The 26,962-nt window shown below is 32.7% G+C and overlaps 2 protein-coding genes across 3 annotated transcripts; both read left to right on the top strand.

Moving 5' to 3' along the window:
* The first annotated feature begins 720 nt into the window (after positions 1–720).
* On the top strand, positions 721–5,785 carry LOC101513494 (uncharacterized). 2 transcript variants are annotated; one of them, XM_004499628.4, is made up of 6 exons: positions 721–2,724; positions 2,807–2,945; positions 3,186–3,333; positions 3,419–3,664; positions 3,898–4,179; positions 5,472–5,785. In XM_004499628.4, exons 1-5 carry the CDS (start codon positions 1,056–1,058, stop codon positions 4,147–4,149), a joined length of 2,454 nt encoding a protein of 817 aa, XP_004499685.1. In that variant the 5' UTR covers positions 721–1,055; the 3' UTR covers positions 4,150–4,179; positions 5,472–5,785. The 2 variants fall into 2 exon arrangements, with proteins under 2 accessions (XP_004499685.1, XP_012571035.1); XM_012715581.3 differs by lacking the exon at positions 5,472–5,785 and adding an exon at positions 4,954–5,358.
* A 5,824-nt stretch (positions 5,786–11,609) lies between these two features.
* Positions 11,610–26,304, top strand: LOC101513797 (choline/ethanolaminephosphotransferase 1-like). The gene is made up of 19 exons (XM_004499629.4): positions 11,610–11,764; positions 12,885–13,033; positions 13,657–13,666; positions 13,771–13,821; positions 14,100–14,177; positions 14,472–14,547; positions 14,639–14,661; positions 14,744–14,844; positions 15,124–15,218; positions 15,294–15,362; positions 16,303–16,372; positions 23,368–23,431; positions 23,508–23,548; positions 23,654–23,738; positions 24,325–24,387; positions 25,301–25,359; positions 25,453–25,505; positions 25,737–25,809; positions 26,091–26,304. Exons 2-19 carry the CDS (start codon positions 12,900–12,902, stop codon positions 26,110–26,112), a joined length of 1,167 nt encoding a protein of 388 aa, XP_004499686.1. The 5' UTR covers positions 11,610–11,764; positions 12,885–12,899; the 3' UTR covers positions 26,113–26,304.
* The last annotated feature ends 658 nt before the right edge of the window (positions 26,305–26,962 follow it).

Genomic DNA, 26,962 nt, shown 5'->3' with positions numbered 1-26,962 from the left:
CTCAAATCTTTTAATAAACTCATATTTTCATTCTTTATTTGATGAATTTGATGTTGTTGGAGATGAAAATATGAGTTTATTTGAATATTTGAGTTATACAATTGATGAATACATGAATTTTCTTAAAGTTGGTATTGAATTTTATGGATTTTGTTTGAAGATTTTTTATGAAATGTATAAAATTCTATAAAGAAAAGATAATATGTTGACATTTTAAAATTCTATAATGAATTCATGATAGTAATTCTTAAGCACATGAGGAAAAACCTAATGGATGATTTAGCAAAACCAAAACTGAAGGCGCCATGTTTTTTTTCGTGATTTTCATTGCAAAGTATAGCGGGAATTCGAAATGATTTAGAAAGTAGAATCTGACTCATCTAAAATGAATAGTTAGCAGTTTTATTGAATGACGACAATGAAAGATAGAAGTGACATAATTTGAACAATATGTCATAACCGTTTTATATGTGAAATAGTTACAAATGGATTGGATCAGTCACCGTATCTAAAAATGATAAGAAACGATTACAAATAAGTGTGATCAATCGATTTAGATTCAATAAATTACATCCAACGAAAACCATATCAATGCGAGTTCAGCCAATAATAATACAACCAACATAGAGTGAGATGTAGTAGTAGGTTGTGTCTAAAAAAAAAAATATAGACCCAAGTTAGTTTACATATACATATATCTCATTAAAAAGTTTTTGTCCTCGTTTAGTGTTATGAGACTTACAACTGCCATTAACTTTTCAAGTTTCCATAGTTATTTCACTTTCTCTCTTCAAACACTAATACTTTCTAGGAAGTTGAAATTTTATTTAACTACTCTGAAATTCAAAACCCATTTTTCTCACATTTCTTCATCTTTTCCATTCAACCATCTCCAACACGCCACATCCTCCTCCCTACTCGTCTCCACCGGCGGTATTACCACCGGCGGTTTTGGTCGGTATGCGATTTTGAACCCGAATCCGACCGACCCGCCCGAAACAACCGTTTTGATCAAATTTTAGTGCTGATTTGCAGAGATAGATAGATGATAAGAGATGTCAAGAAAACCTGAAATTTTGTTCCTAGAGGAATGGCTAAAGAGTAGGTGTGGTAGTGATGATTCTAACAAATTCACCTCTAAAACCTCTGATTCCACCTCTGCCAGATCCATCATTCAGGCATGGTCTGAACTCCGAACCTCCCTTCAAGGTTCTTCATTTGATCAACATCATCTCCAACATCTCAAAACCCTAGTCAATTCCCAAACATCTCTCCATGTTGCTGACCCACAAGCCAAACTTCTCCTTTCCATTCTCACTACTTCAAACTTTTCTCTTCCGTATGAATCTTTTCCTCTTTGTTTTAGACTTCTTTACATATGGATTAGGAAATCCACCAAACCCAATTTTGCTATTGTTGATTCGGTTGTAGAGTTTCTTTCTAAGCTGTTTTTGTCTTCTCAATTTTATGATTTTGGAGACAATCCTGTTTTTTTCTCTGAAGCTATTCTTCTTTTGGGTGCTTTTTCTTTTGTGCATTCTTTATCTGAGAATACTAAAAAATTGTGCTTGGATATTTTTTCTAGATTGTTGGTAGATAAGTGTAGGTTACTTTGTTTGTTTAATGAATTTGTGCCTCATGTTCTTGCTGGAATTGGGTATGCTTTGTCATCTTCTGTGAATGTTCATTGTGTAAGAATTGTGGATTCTTTGTTTGAAATTTGGGGAAATGATGGTGGGCCTCAAGGAAGTATTGCTCATGGACTCATGGTTCTTTATTTGATTGATTGGGTTGTATCGAACTTGGTCAATTTCGGGTTTTTTGAGAAAATAAATGTTTTTGGAAGAGAAACTTTTGAGACTTTTAAGGAAAATTATGCATCATTTGCTGTTTTTATGTCTGGAATTGGAGTTTTAAGAGTTACTGATAGATATGCTTCGACTGGTAAGAAATCGGATGTAGTCACTAGAATGAGGAGTTATGCGGTTGTCCGGGTTGAAGCTTTAGTCGATAATTTGGTTTCCAGGACATTAAGATTTAGTAACACAGGAAATGATCTTCAAAATAGACTTTTGCTTCAGTGTGTTTCGTTAGGATTGGTTCGAACCATTTCCTTTTCAGGTCATTCCTCATTGTTTGTTTGCCTTGCTTTGTCATTGTTAAACGAGATACTTCCTTTGCCTCATCTTTACGAGTCAGTGTTTGAATTGTCGCCGAGTTCTGGTGGACTAAAGGTTAATGAGATCAAAGAACATCTAGATAATATCCTCTTCAACGAAGCAGGAGCTGTAACCGGTGTTTTCTGCAATCAATATGTTTTAGCAGATGAAGAAAATAAGAATATAGTCGAGAATCTTATATGGCAATACTGTCGGGATATTTACTTTGGACACAGGAAAGTGGCTATGCATCTTAAAGGCAAGGAGGACGAGTTGCTTAAGGATTTGGAAAAAATTGCGGATTCTGCTTTCCTCATGGTTGTCGTCTTTGCACTAGCTGTAACAAAGCACAAATTAAACTCCACATTCAATGATGAAATACAAACTGATATCTCGTTGAAGATACTAGTATCGTTTTCTTGTGTAGAGTATTTTCGCCATGTACGCTTGCCAGAGTATATGGAAACCATTCGCAAGGTAATTGCAAGTGTTAACAAGAATGAGCATGCTTGTACATGTTTCGTGAATTCACTACCCTCTTATGGTGACTTAACAAATGGTCCAGGTATGATTGATTCAGTTGCATTTTGATGTGAATTGTTCAGTTTTAATTGTTTTTCATTTTATATGATTTCAAATTCTTCTAGGCCAAAAAACCAATTACTTATGGTCCAAGGATGAAGTGCAAACAGCTCGCGTTTTGTTTTACCTACGAGTCATTCCAACTTTGATCGAGTGTTTACCCGGCCCTCTATTCGGAAACATAGTAGCTCCAACTATGTTCTTGTATCCTATATCAACCAAATACATATTTGGTTTTGCTTGGTTTTAGCTTTTTGGACAAAATTTATATATGATCAAACAGTTATGACTTATGATTGACTAACAGTATAAAAAATCTTTATATTGTCGGTGCATACAAATTAAATCCATAAACTAATCCAGGCATACGTTAAATAAAATTTGGGGATCCCTAGTCACATTATCATTTGCTGAAAATCTGCTTCCTTATTAAAAAGAAACTAGATATATGGAACATCCAAATGGAAAAGTAGCACGAGCCTCTCATTCTGTTTTCACGGCATTTATGTCTATGGGGAAGGAAACTGAAAAAAACGATAAAGTCTCATTGAAGGAGAAGCTCGTTTTCCATTACATTCAAGTCTCCTTATCGGTATTGATTCTAACTAAGATGATGATCTTTAATATATAAGACTAATAACTCTGAATACATTTTTATACTATTTATCATAATATAGGGATATCCTGGCATTACTCCTTTCGAGGGAATGGCTTCTGGAGTTGTGGGAATGGTCCAACATCTTCCTGCCGGAAGCCCTGCTACTTTTTACTGCATTCACAGTCTCGTTGAAAAAGCGAATCAGCTCTGTTCTGAAGTCTTCACTCATGAGGCTGATGCGTGGAAGCAGTGGCAAGAAGAGCCAGAACCAAGCAAGAAATTAATGGACTTGCTTTTACACTTAGTTTTCCTCGTTGATATACAAGTAATTATTTATATAAATCACAGTCTAATGCTTTGAATTGTACTGTAACTTTCGCCATATCACGTGAAATTAAGCAATATAGACCTTCCAAAGCTCAAAAATGATAAATGCTTTTGAGTAACCTATTTAATGTTAAGTGGTTCTTAATCCTTTTTTGTAATTTGTCTTTTGTCCATGTGCATTAAATATTGTTTTGTTAACTTACAATAATGCAAGCTTTTGTACTTTTTCAGGTCTTGCCCAACTTGATGAAACAATTGGCACAGTTGATTACCAAGTTACCACAAGATGCACAAAACATAGTTTTGAATGAGTTGTATTCACAAGTGGCTGATTCTGATGATGTCGTCCGCAAACCCATGTTGGTTTCATGGCTGCAGTCATTGTCTTATCTTTGCACAATGGTTTTAAATGCAAATGCAGCCTCCAAGAAAAGTAAAAGTGAAGACTCACTAAGCGGTGAAAGAATAACTGCACATCTCTAAGAGATCCTGGTCCTTTCTTATATATTTCCGGTACATCCCATTTTATACTCTATTAAATTTACTAGCTATATGCATCTTGTTATGTCTGAATGTGATATATGTTCTGCCAACTTTATACTTCATTTGCTGCATTTACCTTTTATATTATCCACCGATGTCAAATAGCGGTTATAGCTGTCCTATAACGTAGCGGAATTTGAACAAATTGTTATTGGTCTACATTAGGCTATTTAGTATAAAGTGTTGTCAAAAAAAGGCTACAGCCTACAGAGGTGCTATGGCAATGTAGCGTAGTGGAATTTGATCGGACTGTTATATTCCGCAATCTGCGATTGACAACACTTATATTATCCAGTTGGCGCTCTTTTTTCACTGCATCTATTGATTGAGCCGTGCCTGAGGTAGAGTTTTGCTGTTGCAACTGCTTCTCTTGTTTAGCATTTCTATTTTTGATATACGAATTTGGGATTTGACTCATCTAAAGTGAGTTGCTCACTTTAGAGAATAAAGTGAGTAATATGAACTATTGATGATCAAATGAATGGTTGATATTATGTGCACATGCATGATCAATCATGGGTTGTTATAATATCAAACATTGATTCACTCACTTTACCAGCTTCTCACTTTAGAGGAGCCAAAGTCATGGATTTGAGACCTGTAATTTTACATTGTTGGGGTCTTTAAAAAGTTAAAAGTAAGAGAAGTATGTGCTTTAAGCAGTGATGACCAGTTTCAGTTTGTAACCAAGTAGGCAATGCATAATTTGTGGATTCTAAAGGCTCATTATGTTGCTTGGATTAGGATGTTCAGTTTGGGATGGCTTGTTGGTACTGTTATTGAGGCGCCATAGATTCGTGTTCATTTTTTGCTTGTTATACTCGAGAAGGTTTTGGTTTGTTCTATAATTTGATTAGGAATATGGAAATATACTTTGTTTCTTTAGTTTAAATGGAAATTATGACTAACAAATGCTGTCAAATGTCAATGGTGGATAACAGAAAATAGTAGTTTATTCAAACTCTGCTATGCTACATTGCTATCGTGCCGCTACATTATGACTCCTATATTGACAACACTTTTTGTTAAATAGCGTATTGCAGAACTATAGTGATTTGTTTAAATTATGTTGTTATAATGCTTCTATAGCCGCTATTTGATAACATTTGAATAACATATTGAAAATATATTGCACGGGAATTTGGTTAAGTGGAAGGGATAATGAATACTTTCGTTTTATTTCTAGATTTGTTTAGTCAACTGCGCATTCATTTAAAATGAATATATAAAACGTAACCATTCTGCGCGTGTTTATTGTGCAGCTGTATGTAACAATTAAGAAGTTTATGTACGCAGCTGATGCAAAGGAATCGACATTAGATGTAAGCTCAGCTCAGGATTAACTTAATCAAACCATAACGCGGTTGAAGCCGACTTAGAAACTGAAACCTGATTATCAGAGGATATGTTGTCTGTTCTTTCAACAAACAGATACCTTATTTTACCATCTTTTCATCTATTCAAAACAAAATAGTTTTTCTAATTAACATAGCTTTAGAAACGGGCGCGGTATAGCCACTGTATTGTATATAATGCTATATGCAGTTTGGTATATACCAATACTTTTGAATGCGCAGTGAGTAGGGGATTGAACATTTATTTTTTAATATTTTAATTTTCAAATAAAGACCAAATTGATTTGAAGTTTACAAATATTTTTGGTATGACTAGTTCAGTTTCATTCATAACATAAACAGGGCATACTACATTTTTATATTCAGACTCACTTTGAGAGATAAAGGTATTTTTTATGTGGGTTTTTTTGTTTTTTTAATCCTTTGGTTTATAAGGAAATGAAGACTTTTTAATCAAGAGTTTTGATGAAGTCTGATAAAAAATTATTTCAACTAAGTCTTAAATTCGATTTTTTAAAATAATTTATCTTTAATTAAAAAACATTAACCATTTGAACTCAATTACTTAATTTCTACACGAGAGACTAATCATAGAAGTAAGTGAAATCTATTTTAAAAATTGACTTGACATATTTTTTTATATACACCACCAAAATATCAAACTCCTAATTAAACATTCAAGAGACTATAATATCTCCCACTCAAAACATATCATAAGAGCTTATTTACCTATCATAATAGTTTCTTTAGTAAGTACTTTTCTTGAAATTTTTGAAGTAAAAACTGGGATTGTAGAAAATTGAGAGTTATATCATCACAATATAACACACTAACATAGTAATAACATTTGTTTTTTTTTTTCTTTGTTCTTAATTGAAATAGTAAAAAAAATCACATACAACTATAAGATTTAAGTTCGAATCTGAAACATGTATCTAAACTCTAACCGAGTTTAAACCTGGTATATAGCTTAACAATATATGTTTTTGACTATTTTTAAATTATCAAATATTGTAAAAAATGTTTTTTTATTATCTTTTCTAATTCCTTCTCGTAGAGAAAGAGAGAAGCTGTAATACATTGTCTTCTCTAGCTACCCAACCATTTATTAAGTACTTTGATGTGTTTGGTGTCTAATGTGATGCTTTCTTCAACATGCGTAACTATAAAGATCAAGACTGTTTTATTAATCCTTTTCTTATTAGTGACATCAATCACACTCTTATCACTAAGACAATGACTCCATCTAATATTATGGCACTTTGTCTTTGTGTTCTATCATGCTTTACATTGTCTCTTAGAACCACACTAGCTTTATCCTTAGCCATAAGATTAAAGATTTAGTGGATAATAGTAATAGTATATGGAAACCTCTTCCTTTCGAGAGAGGTTTTGACCCTCAACTATCTCAATTTTTTTTTTTAATTATTTGGATCTTTTTTTAATATATCATTTTTTTTAATTATCTATATTTTTTAATGAATTCTAAAATCTATACGAGATAAAAAAAAATTGTCGAACCATTAATTTTTATTGGGTTGGAGTCCCTAAACGATAAATTTTGAATTATTTTTAGTAACCATGCCAAATTTTCATTTGTATCTTTACCTTTTATTACATAGATTGTTTTTTAAAGATAATTAATTTTTTTTATACTTTTTTTCAAAGGTTATTTAACATTTTTATCTTGAAGTTCACAGTAAAATATATACGGATTCTTTTTCCAACAAAAATAAAATAGAAAAATTAAAAGATTTTGCCTTTAAAATTCTCTAGCCAACTAGTTGACAACTCCATAGCCAACATAATCATAAACATATATAAATTATTACAATATCAAATCAACATTTTAATTAAAATAAATATCAAACAATATAATACAGTGAAAATTATTGCTCAATAAATCATTAATAATTGTATCCAACATTAAAAATGTTGTTGTGCACATGAGAAATAATACATAAGTAATGATAAACAAATTTAATCAAAGAAATAAAAAATACAAGATAATTATGGACTACAAACTGTTAAAATGAATGAAAAGCGGAATAAAAACATAACAATAGATATTAAAAACATAGATAAAATCATAAAAGTAACATATCAAAAAACATAGTATATAATAATTTAGTTTAATCAAATAAAAAAGAGATATGTAATTATTTCTAAGTTTATTTGATTTAACATTTATTTATTTATATATATAATAAAAAGTATTTAACATTTATTTGTTTATATATATAATAAAAACTATTTAACATTTAAATGCACATATTAAAATAAAAAAAACATCAAATACTTACAATGTTGCTACTCTTTTGTTTGGGTTAATTTTGCATTCCCTAACAACAACACAACATTAGCACTTCAACAAAACAAAAAATAAGAAATGAAAAGTTAGAAAGTGAACAATGTAACATAAACCCTAAAACTAAAAGAAGTTTAATCTAAGAATTTGAATAATATAACAGAAACTATAAACAGAAATAAAAATGATAAAAAAAAAAAAAAAAAACTTAAATCTTGTTGTTAATGATCTGATATCGTTTGAGCCTCCAATTAAGAAAGCATGGTAGGATCCATGGCTTCACAAGATGAAAACATATGTTAGTCAAATCACAAGGTATGAAAATGAAACCTCAAAAAGTCATAACATTTCAAAGAGTACTTTTTATTAGTGACGAGATGAGACAGAGATAAGAAAATTAAACATCAAAATTTGAATTGAGATGAGATATGAGAATGGATGATTGATCAAAATATTATGATATTGGAAGTTTATAGTTGGAAAGGAAGAACAAAGGATGAAGACTTTGACGGCTAGGATTTGCTTGGTTGGGTTGTATAAATGGTATTTATAGTGGAAATAATCTTTTTCGGCTTGTATTTTTGTCTCCTTTCATTTGTAATGGACTTGGGTTAGATTGCGTAGAATGACGGTATGGTAGTACATATCTAGATCGGGCGAGTTCGATCACCGATGGTCTAAATTATTTCACCTGCACCTACCCGCCCATAACTGTATACACCTTGTTGACTTTACCTGCCAGACTTGTTGACCTAACTAAACCTGCCAAATGCACGCGAGCCATGCGGATCAGGTGGTTTTGGGCAAGTTTGCATTTCATGTCCACACCTAGATGAGACCTACATACAATGTAATCTTGCCCAGAAAATTCTTATGCATGTGATTCGTGATTGTGACATCATCAAACCTTTTTGGGATAGAGTCATAAAACTGGACCTCTAAAGTAAAAATTTTAGTTTAGGAACGTATGCTTGGTTCAAATGGAACTTATTTACCCCTGATATTGGCATGACCATTTGGTTGTGGCCTCTCATCTTTAACGTGGTTATCAACCTCCTTTAAAAATATTGTAATTCTCTGGGTTTTTTTCAGCATAATATTTTGGAGATGGACATCTAGTTGCAGGTCATCAATCAAATGAAATTCATTCATACCTCCCTTCATCATCAACGCTTGAGTAACGTCAGTCCCCAACTTTCTCCTGTGTGGGCTAAACCTCCTTTTGGTGAACTCAAAGTGAATATATACGGAGCTAACTCTATTAGTAATGTTGCTTCGGCTTGCAGCAGTTTAATCTGCAACCATAATGGATGCTTTATTAAAGGTTTTTATTGCAGAGTTAGTTCTAACAGTTTTATCTTTGTTGATATGTGGGCGTTTTGGTGTGGTATAATGTTAGCCCGTGACCTCCGTATCGAGAAATCACCTTCGAAATCGATTCCCTATCTCTCTTCAATATGACAAAAAAATATCATACTAAATATCCACCTCTTATATTTCTCCTAAAAGACATCTATAATATGCTTCAGAATTCGACTTGTACTACTACTATTGTTTCTCCCTACATGAGACAAATAAATGTGTCCACATGCTAGCTCAGTGCGACTTTTCTTGCTCTTTCATTGTTCCAATTGTAGAGCATGTTGCTTCTTTTTTCCATTCTCATTTAATGTATGATGTTAGGGATTTCACCTCCCAACTTTTTGTTAATTAATAATATAAGGCCTTCTTTATATAAAAAAAGAAAAACAAGAAGTTTCGACCAATGAATCAAGCTTGCATATTATGGTTTAACTCAATTTGAGGAAAAAATCTCAGATTAAGTTTTAGGGGAAATTAAGTTGTCTTTAAATGACACATACATCTCTTCTCAGTTTGAAAAAACACCCGCCTTTCTTCTACTTACTACAAAAAACTACATCAAATTTTTTTTTTGCCACACTTATACTTGTTTTATGTCATTTACTATATGACATGGTTAAAGTTTTTGCTTTAATTTATAGAGATACGACTATACATCTAGTATTTGCAATTTGAAATGTATAATTATGTTCTTAGTGACATGACTTGAGTATGTATTCGAGTGTCTTTTTGATAAATGACAAATACAAATGTAAATGTGGCGGAAAAAAATGTTATGCGCGATTTTTTTAATGAGTACAAGGGAGCAAAATGCTTTTTTGAAAACTATAAGAGATCTGAATGTCATTCAAAGAGATCTCGAAGAAGGTAAATACAATTTTTCTTAAATTAAATATTATTTAATTTTATAATATAATTAATAATGTTATTATTTAATTACAAAAATTATTTATATATTAATTATAATGAAAATGCTGGTCTGACCTCAATTTTTCAAGTCACTAATGACACATTAATGCCACTTCATAATCAAAATTGGAGAGACAAAAAAAATCCATATAATGGCAAACATGAGGACCAAAAACCATGATTTTAATATGGAGGGCCAAAAAGTTAAATTTAAACAAACTAGATGAACAAAAAGTACATTTAAATCTTAAATATTTAAACTATAAATGTTTAAAATATAAGAACTTATGTATATAATTTTTTTATCGAATAGATGATATAATTACTACTAAAAACTCCAACAACTACAAAGTTTTGAGATCAAATTCGACAATTAAACTAGAACTTAATAACATGTATACATTATTTTAATATGATAAAGATAAAAATGATTAAACATTTTTTATATTATAAGCTTGTTTTTGTAATCTATATTGCAAAATTTATAAAAATAAATTGAAAATAGCTTTGAAATATGTCATAAGATAGTTAATAGCGAATGAATTTATAATTGATAATTAGTAAGATAGTTGATAAATAATAGTAGATAGACTAACTAATTGAAATTGAAGTGTTTAATTAAATTAATAGTTGAACTAAGAATAAAATTACATTAAATATATTTTTAATTAATATTAAATATTTTCAATTAAGATCATGAAAGCAAAATTGAAGAAAAAAATAAAAAGATATAAATTATAAATTCAAACGCTAGCAGTACAAGTACAATATCATATACGGAAATATAATATTTTAAGAGAAATCAAGGTACAAGTACATCAAGAAAACATGACTTTTATTATGTAATTTAACTAAGACAATTAAATTGCTCAATTCCCAATAGAAAATCATAGTAAAAATTTAAGAAGTAGAAAATTATTTTCGATTACAACATCAAATAAACTCAAATATAAAAATAATATTATATTAATATATTATAAAATAACTAATCTCATTCAGAAAAAAAGTAATGAAAGAAAAAAAAAAAGAAAAAATACCAGAAAAAGTATCCATCCAATAGTTTACCATTTTAAAAATATCTATGTTTAAATGATTATCTCAAAAAACATTATAAACTTATTAATAAAATACTATAAACTCGTAAAAAACGACTATTAACAAATTTATCTATTTTGCTCTTTTAATCTTACAAACTAATCTGTTAAGTTAATAAATAAAATACTTAAATAAATTTTTAATCTCTATAAAATTATTATATTCTATTTTAAATCATTATAATTTTCTTTTTGCTCTTTTAATCTTACAAATATATCATTTTCAGTTTTTATCGTAGAGATTAAAATTGAATAATGTAATATTAATTAAAATAAAAAAGTGAAAAAAATGTAAAATATCTTAATTTTATAAATACTGGAAACAAATGAAATAAGCCATCGATATATTATTCGATAATCACGTTAGAAACTAGAAAACAAAATTGTATTGTAAATAAAGCAATGGTGGCGCTAAAAGGTAAAGCTCTAAACGAAGCCTCACCTCATATGCTTTTCTAGATTCCAAATTTCATTCGATCTCAGTTTGTTCAAACTTCTCATATTTCAATCTTATCTTATCAAATCAGGTACCTCTTTTTCATTTTCATCACATTTTACGTTTTTTTTCCTTTTATTTACATATATTTTATGTTATCATTTTGTGATTTTCCAATTTGATGTTCTTATTTTTGTGTTTTTATTTGCGCTTGCATTTTTATAGCAAACTTTTCCTTTTAATTTTACTATTTGAGAGTGTAGAGTAGTGTATAGAATGATAATGATAACAAAATTATATGCAGATTTTTTATGTATTCAAAAATGGAGTACGTTTATTTTGATTAAGGTTCTTTTTATGTGAGGTTATGATACAGTTGGTTTAGCTATGATTCATGAATTATTTGATACTTCATGTATTTGTGTTTATGAAGTATGAATACCGACACACACGGCGACATTGATAAATAATTTGAGAAAATGAATTAATTGAATGTAATTAAGGTGTCGGTGTCGGTGTCGAATAACAGGACATGCATTCGATCAGAAGTGTCGGTGCGACAAATCTAGGACCATTGTACTTTGTGTTTGTCGTTAAGAACAGTTTTGTCAATAGTAGTTTGCAGAAATATCGGTTTGTCCAAATTCTACTACGTTACATTACTATTTGTCAAAACTTTATACTAAATTTCATATTGTGGAATAGTAGTTGTTTGTTTGAATTTTGGTATGCTATAGGGCCGCTATTTGATAATGCTGGTTAAAGATTTGATGGGTTGTTTAGATCACATGAAATTGCTGTTCTAGGTTATTATATTCCGGCAAATGATTTTTCCTTAGTTTATGTGTTTGTACTTTGAATGAAATCATGAATGAAGAGAGGATGAGTGAGTTTACATTGAGGTGAAAAATTCCATTTTTAGTTGTTTCTAAAAGTCTTTGACTTCTGTTAATTTGTCTTGCCACTGCATTTCTTTTATCTGTTCCTTACATTTTTTGTGTTCAGTGTCTATTTATAGAGAGATCCACCATTTTTGTTATTTTTTAATTGATGAGATGCAACTTACTTGCCGGCTTTATAGTTTTGTGTGTGTGTACTGTACATGTGTTTGTTATTATAGGGTTAGTTCCTATATTTATTTGGCCAATTTATTCTTCAAATCTCAGCATGTTGTACTAAGGTTGAACTTGTACTTGAAGTATATTCTACAGTTTTGCAGAGGGAGAATGTATATTGGGGCTCATGGCATTGCAGCTCTGCATAGACACAAATACAGTGGCGTAGATCATTCCTATGTGGCCAAATATGTATTACAGCCCTTTTGGAGTCGGTTTGTTACTATTTTTCCCCTATGGATGCCGTGAGTATTTCTTTCTTTTCAAAATAAGGTTTTCTTTTTTGTTATAAATTATAACTTGTTATTTGATAGCTTTGTAACAATACAAAGATGTCTTCACTTCAAGGATGATAAATAGCATTAAGAAATTTGTATGTGAAAATTGAGTTTTATTATTCTTTGAAACTTTTATTCTTTTTATGCATTATAAAAACTTATATTAATATATTATCATTGATATGTATCTTCATCTTGATACTATCATTACAAGTTTTTTGAATGAACATCACATAGTTAGGCATAGCATTAAGGTATAGAGAGGGTTTTGCAGGGAATGAAAAGAAGGGTAAAGTTTCTCATTCTGAATTAAGATATAAAGTTTACAAAAGGGATCAAGGATTAGAACATCAAGTTTTCCGATAGAAGTCATTTTCCTTTCATTCTAAAAAATTTAACTAGATGTTTTGCATTTTCTGGCTTTTACCACACAAAAACTCATTCATGGATTGGAGACAATACCATCATTTACTCTTCTGTTGATATTTTGGTTTAATTATTCTACAATCTTAGTTTTAATTTCTTAATTCACTAACTTATACATTTTTCTTTTATTTATCCTCGTCACTTGGCATTTTGGCATTCTGCAGTCCAAACTTGGTAAACCATTACTTCCTTTTTTTGTCGTATCATCTATAATTGTTACTGTCGTTATTATCAATATTCTTGGCACTGATGATATTTCTTAAATTGTTTGGTTGCAGATAACTCTGACAGGATTTATGTTCTTACTATTGTCTGCATTGCTTGGCTATGTGAGTAGAACCTGAGTCCATTAATCTTTTTGCTTCATAAAGTTGATAATCTTCCAATGTCTCAGAAAAGTATTCATTTGTCCAAATGATATATTATGAAATTTGCAATTTGTAGAAATGAGTATATGGAGTATCTTTAAGATTTCTGTTGATTTCTTTAGTGGAGGTGCTTATAACTCTCTCATGGAATGGAATTTGGATATAGTTTGAATTGCTGTGTTGAGATAGTGAATTCCTTTTATCAATCACACACACTGAAATTTCTCTATTTATTCCAGATATACTCACCTCAATTGGACACAGCTCCTCCAAGATGGGTTCATTTTGCCCATGGGCTACTTCTGTTTTTATACCAGGTTAGTTAAATTCTCATATTGTGGTGCTTGCTCACTTAGTCTCAATCTTCTGTGGGGTAGCCCTGCTTTTCTGTCTTTGATGTAAGTTGTTACCATTCCTGGTTATTATGTTTTTAGGAATTTTGTGCAATTCTCTTATGGTTTATCGACATGGGCATTTTACCATATAATGCCTAATCTTCCGTTGATTCCCGTGATTAATTTTATTATGTTTTTGTTTGTATTCGTGTTTTTTTTACAAGGGCTTATATGTGTGTGTTTATATATATGCTAATGCACATATATGTTTGCTAGACATTTGATGCTGTTGATGGGAAGCAAGCTAGGCGAACAAATTCTTCAAGCCCATTGGGGGAGCTGTTTGATCATGGTTATTTTCCTTCAGCATGTTTTTCATTCTATTATTTTTCATCATGTAGACCTGTATGTCATTAATGAAGATATTTTCAACTGCATTGCAGGGTGTGATGCACTTGCTTGTACGGTATGTCTCTTTTAGCTTTGGTTATTGTTTTCAAACCATTAAAAGAAAATAAAGACAATCATCTATAAGTATTGTTTTTCAGTTTGAAGCACTTGCTTTTGGGAGCACATCCATGTGTGGAAGAAGTACTTTCTGGTGGTGGTTAATATCTGCAGTTACATTTTATGGTGCAACCTGGGAGTAGTAAGTTATTATGTTCAATTAATATTTAGTAAATAATATATTATACTCCGTTGCATTTTTTTTAAAAACAGTAATACCTTTGTTGCTAAATATAAGACCGTGTTGACTAAATCAAAGGAATTAAAAAAATTGGTGGTGATATTAAATGTATACTCTAATACATTATTATTATTATATATAAGACCCTGTTGGCATGATTATATATTTTAATACCATATTCCATTTATATTCTTAGACTGATTAGAGATATTGATTTTCTTTTGAATGTCTTGGATGCAGCTATTTCATCAATACACTTATACTTCCTGTTGTAAATGGACCTACTGAGGGTCTTATGATAATATACTTCGCTCACTTTTTCACTGCTATCGTGGGTATGCCCTTTCTTTTATCTTTGTTTTTTTTAATATATATGCTTAAAATTCAATCATATTATTATTTTTCTACAGGTGCTGAATGGTGGGCTCAGCAGTTTGGAAAGTCCTTGCCTTTTTTGAATTGGCTGCCATTTATTGCGGGTAAGAATGTCCATTTTTATATGTTCTTTCTTCTACATTTTGGACAATGGGTTAAACGTCTCTATATTTCAATGCTATTTGCGATAACTATCATAATTGCACCCCAGTTTCATGATAATGCCCCCTAATAAGAATATTTTTTTTTTCTTCATGTATGTGGAGACAATTTTTTGTTCATTTAACTATTTTTACTATGTGAAAAATCTTAAATCTAGCGATTTGTGTCCTCATTTTCAATCCAGCTCTTAATTTTGCTTGCTCACTGTCCTTATCAGTTCAGATGCGTGCTTATCTAAAGCTTGGGATCTGGGTAAATAGTCATGAGAAACCTATTTTAGTTGCCCATTAGTGGGGAAATGTCTGGACTGGACTCTTGCCTGACTATTTTGAATTGCTTGAAACTTTGTATTTTTCTCTTGTTTTGTTTTCCTTAGGGAGGGTAAAGTCCTTTGCTATGCACTACAGTATATTCTTAACTTCAATGTGCGGAAACAGTGAAACCAGCTTTTGCTTCCACTTTCAATTTAAAAAATGCTAAATGTTTTTACTCTAATTCCCGGTTTTGAAGTTTTGTTTAGGAAACACTTTTGTTCATTGTTTCTATGCAAGACAATGGAAACAGTAAATAGGGTGAAAACAAGGTATTATTTTTGTAATTTAAAGTGAAAGTAAAAATTTAAAACAAAAACATTTTCACAATTCAAATAGGCCTTTATATTTTCATATTTGTTTACTTATCTGATAAACTTGGTAGAATAAAGTGAAGGCTGTGTAGTTTGGATGATAACATAAATAAATGGGGTGTGTTTGTTATGCTTTCCTGAAATAGTGGACTAAAACTTGAAAATGATTATTGGTCTATTTTATTGTTTGCCGCATTGTTGTGTAAGTTCTTTCTTGATATAGTTTTGCTTGATTTTAACTTTATTCTTGATTTCAGATGTTCCAACATACACAGCTGTATTGTGGTTGATGGTAGTTTTTGGTGCTATCCCAACTATCACATTCAAGTATGTAGTAGCTAAAACCATTGAACTTTAATGTTTACTAGCATGCACAGTACACCATTATCCTTGGCATAAAATTTCTGAATTCTTTTCTAAAGTCTTAAACCTGAGATAATTTCTTAGGTTGACTTTTTATTATGCTACTAGTTATACTATTAGCATTAATGAGCTAAATATCCAAGTTGTTAGAATCTGGAAAATGTCATATATATCTTTACATCTTTATAATATTTTAGATGTTCTTGTTGGGTTGTTACCTGATTTTGTTAGATTTCTTGCTTTGTTTCCATGTTTGATTAGGATTTGGAGTCTAGTACTAGTATCACCTCATAATATATCATATCAATTTAATGTCCTATTTTGTGAGTATCTACTCATTCATTTTCTCCTTCCTTACCTAAAACCTCATTTGGTATCAGATTAATACATTTCTTTGTGACATGTCCCATCCCCATTCCACTACTGAGTTCCCTAAATTTATGTACTCCTTTTATTTTGTACATTTTATTTCCCCAAACTTTCTTTCTCGTTACTGCTTCGCCACACTATTGGCCATGAGAAATTCTAGCCACCAAAATGCTAGATTTTCTCTCAACTTCATTTTCTCCCTTTCTCTTCTGGAACTGTGGATGTTTGGTCGACCCTTGTTTGCGCATTTTTTCATTGTGAGTCTCTTCAACTAACTAACCACACCAACATCTTTGCTGGCCCTCCGACGATAGAAGTAGTGACGCCATCGTAACTCTCACCTGCTACCCCTTCCTATCAGGTTATTTTCAACTTTTCCTGACATGTTAGGATGTGTCTGGTAATATTTTTAATCATCACTGTCACAGTTTGACTCTTCATAAAAGAATTTACTTAGATCTGTTCTTAACTTAGCTCAAAGACATTCAAGTACATCGTAGTTTCAGCTTTTGGCCTTCGTACTTGGACCAATGGCTTATTCTAGTTGTACAAATGATCCCAAGGCTGAAACACCATTTTTTTTTGCTGTATGAAGCTTCCAAATGTAGTTTGGTGAAGTTGGAGCTTGCTGTGCTTGATTGTTTGCTAAGGAATTTATTTTTGGTTTCCAGCAATGCTCATCTCATTGACGTCTTCTGCATGCTTGGGTTACATTTCTGAGCATGTTTTATAGAGTCCACTATACATATGTGGGCATGTGTGTTACTGATAAGACTAATAGCCCTAAGCCTACTATTAGAAATGTATATCAGAGGGGAAATAGGAGAGTTTGGTTGAAAACTTCCTAATGTAACACATGTCTAAAAGTTAGTTAGGCAGTTAGTGGTTGAAAACTTCCTAATGTAACATGTGTCTAAAAGTTAGTTAGGCAGTTAGGGAATAAATGAACTATAAGAAGGAATAGCTGTAAGAAGTTGAGGCAGTTTTGGGTGTTAACAGAATTTCTGGTTGTGGAACCAGCAAGGTCGTGGGACCTATTGTAACCATTCTTCTTCTATTCAATTCAATAAAATTCTTTTTGTTCTTCCTAGCAGAATCACTCTGATTCTGATTAGGTTGACTGATTCATTGTTCAATTCCCTTTCTTTGTTAATTCCAGTGGTTGTATCACTGGTATCAGAGCACCGTTTCTGGTGCCTGAGGGAGTGGATCCACCACCAACCAATCGCTGCCGCAATCGTCTATGGTCTCTACCAGAAGAATGGCACGAAACGATGAGAGTTGGACTCAAGAGATGGAGGAGCTGAAGCAAGATCGCGAGAGAATGAGATTGCGATTGGAGCTTAACGAAGCTCGAATGCAGAAAACCGAAGAGCTGTTATCGGCGATAGCCAACAAATTGGGGATAAACGGAAATGGACACTCGCGGGAGGGTGGAAGCGAAAGTGAGAATGAAGGAGAGAGTCATCAGCGGAGTTTGAATCCAAATTGTTGGAGAAGATTGGAAATCCCTATTTTTTTTGGGGACGACGCGTACGGGTGGACCCAGAAATTGGAGCGGTACTTTGCAATTAGAGGCGTGACAGCAGAGGAGAAGATGCAAGCCACGATAATTTCCTTGGAGGGCAAAGCTCTTAGTTGAAATTGGGGATAAACGGAAATGGACACTCGCGGGAGGGTGGAAGCGAAAGTGAGAATGAAGGAGAGAGTCATCAGCGGAGTCTGAATCCAAATTGTTGGAGAAGATTGGAAATCCCTATTTTTTTTGGGGACGACGCGTACGGGTGGATCCAAAAATTGGAGCGGTACTTTGCAATTAGAGGCGTGACAGCAGAGGAGAAGATGCAAGCCACAATCATTTCCTTGGAGGGCAAAGCTCTTAGTTGGTATCAATGGTGGGAAGGTTGCAACCCTAATCCAACTTGCTGAAGTGAAATTGTATGATTTGGCTACTCTGTCAGAATTAATTCAAAAAGCTATATTAGTGGAACAGAAGAATCTGGTGTTATTAAAGAAGAATAGTGGAACATAATCTAGATCCTATAGCTCATATAAACCAAATTCTTATAGTAAGATGGTGACCCTGGAACCCCAGACTGCAGTAAATAAACAGAGAGAGGGCTCTTCCATGGGCAGTGTGAATAATACCATCAGACCAAACTTAGATGCGGAAAGTTCTAGAACAAGAGGAGATTATAAAAAACTGTCCAGTGTTGAGATGAAAGAAAAAAGAGAAAAAGGGTTGTGCTTTAGATGTGATGAACCCTTCAGTAGAGAACATGTGTGCAAAAATAAACAGCTGAGGATGTTGCTTTTAGCTGAAGAGGAAGATGAAGAACCAGAAAATAAGACTTGAGTCAGGTGGACTCTTCCAACTCATTACAGTTATCCATGTATTCCATGACTGGGTTGACATCTACTAAGTCTTGGAAGGTGAGGGGAAACATAGAAGAGATACCTGTAGTCATTCTCATTGACTGTGGAGCTTCCCACAACTTTATTTCCAAGCAGTTAGTGGAGAGGTTACAACTACAAGTAGCAGAAACTCCAGTGTATATGGTTGAAGTGGGAGATGGACATAAAGTAAAGGGCAAAGGGAAATGTGCGAAGCTAAAATTCTGCATGCAAAAATTAGAGGTAATTCAAGATTTCTATCTTTTCAGTTTGAAAGGAGTAGACTTAGTTCTTGGGCTAGATTGGTTGGCTGGGTTGGGAGAGGTGAAGGCAGATTTTGGTAAGATGGAGTTGACCGTGAAAAAAGGGAATTCAGTGATCACTATCGCAGGGGATCCAGCTTTGACCAAAACTGAACTATCTTATGGTGCCCTTATGCAAGTATTGTTGAAGGAGGGTGAAGGATTATTGTTGCAGTGTGATAATGATCAAGGCAGGCGGCAGCAACAACACCAAATTCCAGAGATGATTGAGGAAATACTACAGCAGTTTCAGGAAGTTTTTCAGAATCCTCAAGGGCTACCTCCCTCTAGAAGGCATGATCACGCCATCCATCTGAAAGAAGGTACTGAAATTCCAAACTTAAGGCCTTACAAATGTCCACACTACCAGAAAACTGAAATAGAGAAGTTAGTATTGGAAATGCTCGACGCTGGAGTGATTAGACCGAGTATAAGTCCCTATTCTAGTCCTATCCTTTTAGTGAAAAAGAAGGATGGAGGTTGGAGATTTTGTGTAGACTATAGGGCTCTTAACAAAATTACCATTCCTAACAAATTCCCCATTCCTATTATTGAAGAGTTATTAGATGAATTAGGGGGGGCACAGGTGTTTTCTAAGTTGGATCTCAAATCAGGGTATCACCAAATCAGGATGAAAACAGAGGATGTTGAAAAAACAGCATTTAGGACTCATGAGGGACACTATGAGTTCCTTGTAATGCCCTTTGGATTAACTAATGCTCCATCTACTTTTCAAGCCTTGATGAATGACATCCTAAAACCTTATTTGAGAAAATTCACATTGGTGTTCTTTGATGACATACTAGTCTACAGCACTGATATGAAGGCTCATGCACAACATTTGCAACTAGTTCTGGACATATTGAAACAGAATGATCTAAAAGCCAATCTAAAAAAATGTAGTTTTGGGCAGTCCAGTTTAGAATACTTGGGCCATATCATCTCAGGAGAAGGAGTGGCAGCTGATAATTCCAAGGTTGAAGATATGAAGTCTTGGCCTACACCTACCAACATCAAAAGCCTAAGGGGTTTCTTAGGGCTGACTGGTTACTACAGAAGATTTGTGCAAAACTATGGTAGAAAAGCCAAACCGCTCACTGATTTACTAAAAAAAGATGCATTTGTTTGGTCACCTGAAGCTAGTTATGCTTTTGAGGAATTGAAGACTGCTATGGTGAACTTACCTATGCTGGCTGTACCTGATTTCAATAAGCAATTTATAATTGAAACAGATGCTTCCAGCAAGGGGTTGGGAGCTGTACTAATGCAAGAAGGGTGACCTCTAGCTTTTTGGTGTAAAGGATTGTCTACTAGATCTCAACAAAAGTCCGTGTATGAAAGAGAATTAATGGCGCTGGTTCAAGCCATTCAGAAGTGGAGACACTATTTGATGGGAAGACACTTCATTGTAAAGACAGACCAGAAAAGTCTTAAGTTTCTCACTGAGCAGAGATTATTTTCAGATGAACAATTCAAATGGGCAGTCAAGCTTATAGGGTTAGATTTTGAAATTCAGTACAAGCCAGGGGCTGAAAATTCGGCGGCAGATGCTCTTTCAAGAAAGATGATGTATTCAGTGATTTCAGTTTTATCTGTGGATGAAAAAGATACTTGGATTCAGGAATTACAACAAGAATCTAAGTGGATGCAAATGATGCAAGATCTGATCATTAACCCTACGGCACATCAGAACTTTGAGTTGAGAAAAGGAGTGCTTTATTACAAAGGACGACTAGTTCTTTCTAGGCTGTCTAACAGAATCCCTATTATCATTGCTGAATGCCATGAAACACCTATGGGAGGCCACTCTGGATACTTCAGAACTTACAAAAAAGTTGCTACATTTCTGTACTGGGAAGGCATGAGGGCAGATATTAAGAGCTTTGTTGATAAGTGTGAAGTTTGCCACAGAAATAAGTACTCGACACTCACTCCTGCAGGATTATTACAACCGCTCCCTATTCCTCAGCAAGTTTGGATGGATATTTCATTAGACTTTATTGGTGGATTACCTAAAGTTAGAGGAAGGGATACCATTCTAGTAGTGGTAGATAGGCTCACTAAGTATGCCCATTTTTTTGCTTTGGGACATCCTTACTCAGCCAAGGATGTAGCTGCGGTGTTTGTGAGAGAAATAGTGAAGCTGCATGGGTTTCCAACCACCATTGTTTCTGACAGAGACCCCTTGTTCTTGAGCCATTTCTGGAAAGAGTTGTTCAAGCTGGCTGGAACTCAATTAAAAATGAGTACTTCCTATCATCCTCAGTCAGATGGGCAAACTGAGGTAACAAATAGATGTCTAGAAACTTATCTGCGATGCTTTGTAGGTCCTAAGCCTAAGAAGTGGTTAGATGGGTTGCACTGGGCAGAATTTTGGTTTAATTCCAATTACAATAGTTCAGCTGGGATGACTCCTTTTCGTGCCTTATATGGTAGAGACCCTCCTAGTTTACTAAAGGCTGGAGCTATACCTTCTAAAGTAGAAGAAGTCAACAGATTAATGTTTCAGAGGGATGCTATTCTTGAAGAATTGAAGTTGAACTTGACTAAAGCCCAAAACCAAATGAAACAGAATGCAGACAAGCACAGAAGGGTTGTTGAATTTCAGATAGATGATTGGGTCTATCTCAAATTACAGCCCTATAAGTTCAAATCGTTGGCCAATAGACCTTATGCTAAGTTGTCCCCCCGCTTCTATGGCCCTTATCAAATTAGTAGCAAGATTGGCCCAGTGGCTTACAAGTTAATCCTCCCTAGTCATGCTAAAATTCACCCGGTCTTTCATGTATCTTTGTTGAAGAAAGCATTGAAGCCACACCAGCAGCCTCAACCACTTCCACCTATGTTAAATGAAGAATTAGAGTTGGAAGTGACCCCAGAAGCCATATTGGATAGCAGAGAGGACAAGCAGGGTTACTTAGAGGTGCTAGTTAAATGGAAAGATCTTCCTCAGCATGAGTGTACCTGGGAATTGGCAGCAAACATTCAAGACAATTTTCATGATTTCCAACTTGAGGACAAGTTAGTTCTTTTAGGGGGGGGTAGTGATAAGACTAATAGCCCTAAGCCTACTATTAGAAATGTATATCAGAGGGGAAATAGGAGAGTTTGGTTGAAAACTTCCTAATGTAACACATGTCTAAAAGTTAGTTAGGCAGTTAGTGGTTGAAAACTTCCTAATGTAACATGTGTCTAAAAGTTAGTTAGGCAGTTAGGGAATAAATGAACTATAAGAAGGAATAGCTGTAAGAAGTTGAGGCAGTTTTGGGTGTTAACAGAATTTCTGGTTGTGGAACCAGCAAGGTCGTGGGACCTATTGTAACCATTCTTCTTCTATTCAATTCAATAAAATTCTTTTTGTTCTTCCTAGCAGAATCACTCTGATTCTGATTAGGTTGACTGATTCATTGTTCAATTCCCTTTCTTTGTTAATTCCAGTGGTTGTATCAGTTACTTTCTCTATATGAAGGTCTATGAGATAAATTAGGAGTCCACTATACATATGTGGGCATGTGTGTTGCTTAGGGTTTAATGATTTATTTTGCATCACATCTTATTACTACATATCAATTTGATATCCTGTTTCTTTGAGTCTCTATTTTCTCGTTTTCTCCTTTATTACCTAAACCCTATAATTTGAACACAAGTATAGGATTTGGACATATTTCATTCTTATTTTTATATTCATTTGTTGATATTTTTTGGATGTGTAGAATTCTATTTCTTAAATCATACATGTTCTAGTAGTCAGTATAAAAATATTTGCATCCATGTAAGCAACCAAGAGTGTACAATATTTGAAGTTCAAAATAATCCTTGTGTTTATGTATATTGTTTTGAGTTATTTGATAAATGTCTTTTCATATCTCAACATTATCTTTTGGTATCGTGCAGTGCTCTTAATGTTTATAAGGTTGTGAAGGCAAGAAATGGAAGTATGCTCCGTGCATTGGCAATGGTAACATCTTTTCCTATTGCAATTCTTCCCCTCTAACCTGGTTGCTTTGTTGATGTGTGCTTTTATTTTTGGGCAGCTTTATCCATTTGTTGTCCTTTCCGGAGGAGTGCTTGTGTGGTATAACTCATCTCAAGATGCATAATTTTTTTCCCAGTTTGTTTGGAAGATTTGCACAATCTGTTATTATTGTTGAATATATAAGCTTGGATGATTATGATGCAGGGATTATTTGTCACCTTCTGACATCATAGCGAATTATCCACATTTAGTTGTTATGGGAACAGGACTTGCTTTCGGATATCTTGTGGTAAGATATTTGTGTCTTAAATCTGAAAAAATGCTGTTTAAGGCTTCATTTTTCTTTTCTCCTTTTTATAGCCTACTGCCTTTTTGATGTCATTTTCTTTGGTGATTGTTTTAGCTGTTTACAGTTCATTAGTGTCACTTTTCTTGGTTCTTTGGAAAATCTATAGATTTAAACAGGGCCAGATTAATTAAATATAGTTTATAGCTTTGTGTATTCATGCAAAATATAGTTTTGAGAAGCCACATTTTTTTCCTTGTCACATACTATGTTGTCTTTGAAATCCATAAAATTATGCTTTTCATGTTATTGAGAAAATCATAGATCCTCGTTTGGCTAGATTTGAAGCAATATGAATATTCATTCTACCATATGGCTTGACAATTTGACATGTTATTGCTAATTTGCATAATTTGAAATAGAAGCTCTTTTCTTGCCACTATTCTTGTGGTAGGTTATGTTCCCTTTAGCGGTTTCATCATAAGTATACTTCTAAAATTATATGTCTTGCAATTGCATTTAGCTTCCTTATATAGACAATCTATCTCCTTATATTACGACTTTGTCTGAGGGGAGATTAATTTTGCAGGGAAGGATGATTTTGGCCCACTTATGTGAAGAACCAAAGGGCCTAAAAACTGGAATGTGCATGGTATTAAGTTGTTTTATTTGGATGTTATTTTCTAAAACCTTTTTAAGATGCCTTTTTTCATGTTGGTAAAATCTATCTAAATTTCTAACTCCATCTGCTCTTTTTTATGTGTTGTTTTTTAATAAATTTTTTATTCCTTTTTATTTGTTGTTTTCAAAGTTCAAAGTAGTTTTAATTATTTTGTCAAAGTTGTCCCTTACTATTTATTGCAAAGAGAGAAATAGGTCGAATGAAATAATAAATAGTAAATAGTATTATAGAAAAAGATATATAATTTCATCCAAAGTAACAAGTTATATGCTTTCTCGGTATGTGTAAATAACCTTAAAATGACAATTAAAACGGAACGACGAGAATGCATGATAGAAAAATAAGCTTTTTTATTTTTGTTGTCATTAGTATCAATGCAGAAATGTATCTTTAATTTGGGGCTTGCCCATCATTTTTTTAGGACTAAAAGCGAACTCTAGGAAAAGATCTTGCATTTTTTAATGCTAATAATAATTTTATTGAAATTTTACATTTTTTTTTACTTTTTGATATAGAAAATAGTGTAATTAAATGTCAATTGATGTATTTTTTTTATACTTATGAGTCCTTTTACTTGTACATATTTTTATTTTTTTACTTTTTTGAGCTTAAATATGCTTAAAAACAATAATATTTTTAGGAGGCCTAAAGCCTTGCATAAACAGCTTGGGCCTTATGCCGACCCTGCTTTAATTGTATATTAATAGTCATATTATTATTTAGAGATTCATCATTCATAATGAGTTCATCAATGATGGCATGACAAAGAACATGTTAGTTCACTTAAAACACTTTGATCAATCTTATCGGATTTTGTTCAAGTGATTAGTCGTTGAAGTTTATTACTTAGATAATTGATGTAAACACTATTTATCTCATACAGTCCCTCCTGTATCTTCCATTCGCCATTGCTAATGCACTTGCGTCAAGGCTAAACGACGGGTATGTACCTTGATTTTGCATTCGAAATTATGTTGATAATGTGGTTTATGATTGTCATGTATCTTCACAAGAAATTTGTTATGTTTTTGGCAGGGTTCCATTAGTTAACGAGAGACTAGTTCTTTTTGGTTACTGTGCATTTACAGGTACAATTACCTTTCTCTTTTTTCCATGAAAATACAATATTATTATTATATTAGAAAGCAATAAGTACAATAGAAAAGGGATTAATATCCTCCTAAAAGAAACCAATAAAACAATGAGCTGAAATAGAAAAACAAATATATAATCAAAACATGGTAATATCTGAATGACTGTGTAGTTTATTGTAAAAACTCAATGACTTTTGGTTGATAATTCTGTTTCTGCAAACACAGGATCACTTTACTTGCATTTCGCAACGTCTGTCATTCATGAAATTACAGATGCACTTGGAATATATTGCTTCAGGTATATTTACTAGCATTGGATTAGTGTAGTTGTTGATGCCTTTAATTTATTTCCTTTTTTATGATGTCTAATTTACTGTAAACACTTTTAAAAATTTGTTTTCCTGACTACTATTTGCGGATTATTTATTTTGTTAAATTAGTACATCAATCTTTGTAGTTTTCAAATTTCTACTTTTGGAAAAGTTGGTGATAATTTGTCCTTAGTGTGGTTTATTTATTTATTTTGTTGTTGAGAACAATGTCTTGATTCTAACTATCTTGCCTTTTGTTTGATTGCAGGATTACAAGGAAGGAAGCTTGAAACTACCAAGATTTACTTTTGGCACCCCTTTTTTTTTACAATAGTTGTGGCCTTTTCTATCTAATACATTGTAAACTATCATTTTTTTTTAACGGTGTGTGTTTGTTTCAAGTGATCTAATTTCTAGGAAATATATGGATAGAGAATTTGTATTCATAGTTTACTATTATAAAATTTTGTTTGAGTGCAAAAGATTCCCTAGTTCCCTAGCAAAAAATAACTTTCATGTTTCTCATGATTTCATTTCCTAAGGACGGGTTGAAACTTGAAATTGAAAAAAAGGTGGGAAAAGGTGTGTGCTATTTTTCATCATTTAAGATGTAAGTAATTCCCAAAAAACTTTAGCCACTCACAATTATACAAAGATAACTCATGCTACAAGTATAACTTTTTGATTGACCAATAATTTATTTCAAAGGCTAGCTAGATATAGAGTAGTGAGTTAGGGGACTGAATTTTATTTATTTTTAATATGTTGATAATAATTTTATATATTATTCAATTTATCTCAAATTATTTGTGTCACTGAATAGGTATCTGCCAAATTTTCTTATTTAAATGAAGAATTTTGTAAGTAATTAAATTGAACTAAAGTTAGAGATGACATCATAACTCATTTGTGGGTATCTATTCAAATTCGTTCTAATTTGAATGGAGAAAATACGTTTTGATTATGTGTGAGTTTTCTCTAATATTAACTTGGAGGTGAAAATAGGTTTGGGATGTTGATATTTATCCGCCCTCGAATTCGTCGTAATATATTGTCATTTTTTAATTTTATATACATATATATAAATATTTTATATTTTTTTAATATTAAAAATTATATTCTTCTTTTCTCTATAAAAAA

The sequence above is a fragment of the Cicer arietinum genome, chromosome 5, assembly GCF_000331145.2.
Source record: "Cicer arietinum cultivar CDC Frontier isolate Library 1 chromosome 5, Cicar.CDCFrontier_v2.0, whole genome shotgun sequence".
Taxonomy (NCBI): Eukaryota; Viridiplantae; Streptophyta; class Magnoliopsida; order Fabales; family Fabaceae; genus Cicer; species Cicer arietinum.
The sequence above is the reverse complement of the archived record's forward strand: the minus strand, read 5'-3'. Positions and strand labels throughout refer to the sequence as shown.